Below are 2,019 nucleotides of genomic sequence, written 5' to 3' on the forward strand. Positions count from 1 at the left end.
AATCGTAAACCCTAAACCCTAAACCCTAGATATAAATCGCAAACCCTAGAAACTAAGGAGAGGGCTTTAGCCTCCAAATAGAATTGTATAGTTGCTATATAAGCAAAAGACTAAAATAAAAGTTTATATTATTATTTGTTTATATTAAATAAAATATAAAATAAAATATAAAATAAAATAAAGAGAGAAATAGCACTTTTTATGCTGTTTACTCATCATTGTTTATATAAGGGGAGAAATAAACAAAAAAAAAGAGGAATAATACATTAGTTCTTCTTTTGTGTTAAATACGTCGGCTTCTGCATAACAAAGACAAGCAGCAGCAGCAGCAGCACCAGCTAACTCCGCTGCAGCTGAGCTGGTAGGAAGCACAAACAAACAGAACTACACTAGCAGCAGCAGCAGCAGCAATCTACGGCTACAGCACATACAAGTATCCAGCATGACAGCAGCTGCACACTGCAGCAGCAGCAGCAACAGAGACAGCAGCACTAACGGCAGCAGCAAGAAATCTGCATAGAGTTGTACGTCTTAGCTGCAGCTGTACACTTCACGACCTAAACCCTAAACCCTAAACCCTAAACCCTAAACACTCAAGGGTTTACGTACCATGTTATCAGGTCTCTTATCTTTCTTAATGTTTTTTTGTCTGCTTCTTGTCTTTGTTCTCCTCTTTGTGCTGCTGCTGCTGCTGCTGCCATCATTAACAGCACGTTTTATTATTATGCTGCGGCCTCCCTTCGTCTTAGACCTTAGCTTCACCCACTTCTTTTGCTGCTGCTCCTCCTGCTGCTGCTGCTTCTGCTGCTTCTGCTGCTGCTCCAACTTCTTGTCCTCTGCTGCCCAACCCTGCCCTAGATTTTGCTCCGTCTCCCAAGTGCCTTCTTCATCCCCTTCCCCATCCTCCTCCTGCTGCTTCTGCTGCTGTTCCTGTTCCTGCTGCTGCTGCTGCTGCTGTGGTTTTCGTCTCTGTCTTTTTCTTTTTGGCCCCTGCTGCTGCTGCTCTCTGTCTCCATCTCCTCCTTTATCCTCTTCTAAGGAGTCAGCAGTAGTAGAGCTTCCCTCATCTCCTGGCGAAGAAGAGCTTGGATTCATCCTTTTCTTTTTGTTGCTAGAGCTGCTGCTGCTGCTGCTGCTGCTGCTGCTATCGATATCTGCTCCCGCCGTTGCCTCAGGCGTTGGCTGCTCCTCCCCGTCTTCCTTTTGAGCCGGTTGCGAAGAGTCGACTTTGTTTTTCTTCTTTTTCTTTTTCTTTCGTTTATTTATTGCTGCAGCAGCTTGTGCAGCTGCAACAAGCTGCTGCTGCTGCTGCTGGCGGGAAGCTATGCTCTTGGAGAGCCTGGCTACGCTGCTAAAGTTCTTATCATCATCTGAGTTCGCCTGCTCTTCCTGCTGCTGCTGCTGCTGCTTCAAGAGGAGTTGCAGGTTGCGTTCCCGCCTCTTGCCCTGCTGAGTCAGTAGTTTCTGCTGCTGTTGCAGGATGGTTGCAGCAGCGGAGGTTGGCGCCTCTGCTTCTGCTGCAGCTGCGCCAGCTCCCTGCCTGCGCTTCCTACGAGCCTCTGCATGCTGTAAAGGTTGCTGCTGAGGCTGCGATTGCCGCTGCGCCGCCGGGTGTGTACCGGAGAAGGAGAAGTCAATGTCTCCATCTACCAAGTTGAATCGAACATCTTCTGGCATTTTTGGAGAAAAACATTCAGCTTCCTTTTTACACTCTCTTCCTTTGACTCGACAGCCGCTTTATAGGCGCCAAGGAGGCGATTCGTCAGCTCATCGAAGGCGACTTTCGCGGGCCCCACGGCTGAAACGGGGGGAAGGAAAGTATGTCGAAAAAGAAAATAAGGTGGAAGAAGAGATATAATGAAAAGAAATGTAAAGGTATTAAACTTATGGTTGAACTAAAAAGGTCCGGTAACAGAATAACGATCATGTTTCCACCACGCGGGGCTCGTCGGAAACCCGCGCCGGGGTGTACGCGCAGCTCATGATTCACGGGTTGCTGCGGTAGGGGGGGGGGGGGGG

The 2,019-nt window shown here is 48.1% G+C and overlaps 1 protein-coding gene across 1 annotated transcript; it reads right to left on the reverse strand.

The window, feature by feature from the left end:
• Window positions 1-266: 266 nt before the first annotated feature.
• On the reverse strand, window positions 267-1,677 carry EMWEY_00053790 (hypothetical protein, conserved; the record flags this gene model as incomplete). The annotated part of the gene is made up of 2 exons (XM_013477625.1): window positions 267-299; window positions 610-1,677. 2 exons carry the CDS (start codon window positions 1,675-1,677, stop codon window positions 267-269), a joined length of 1,101 nt encoding a protein of 366 aa, XP_013333079.1.
• Between the last annotated feature and the right edge of the window lie 342 nt (window positions 1,678-2,019).

Source organism: Eimeria maxima, genomic scaffold (genome assembly GCF_000499605.1).
Source record: "Eimeria maxima Weybridge genomic scaffold, Emw_scaff1564, whole genome shotgun sequence".
Classification (NCBI taxonomy): Eukaryota; Apicomplexa; class Conoidasida; order Eucoccidiorida; family Eimeriidae; genus Eimeria; species Eimeria maxima.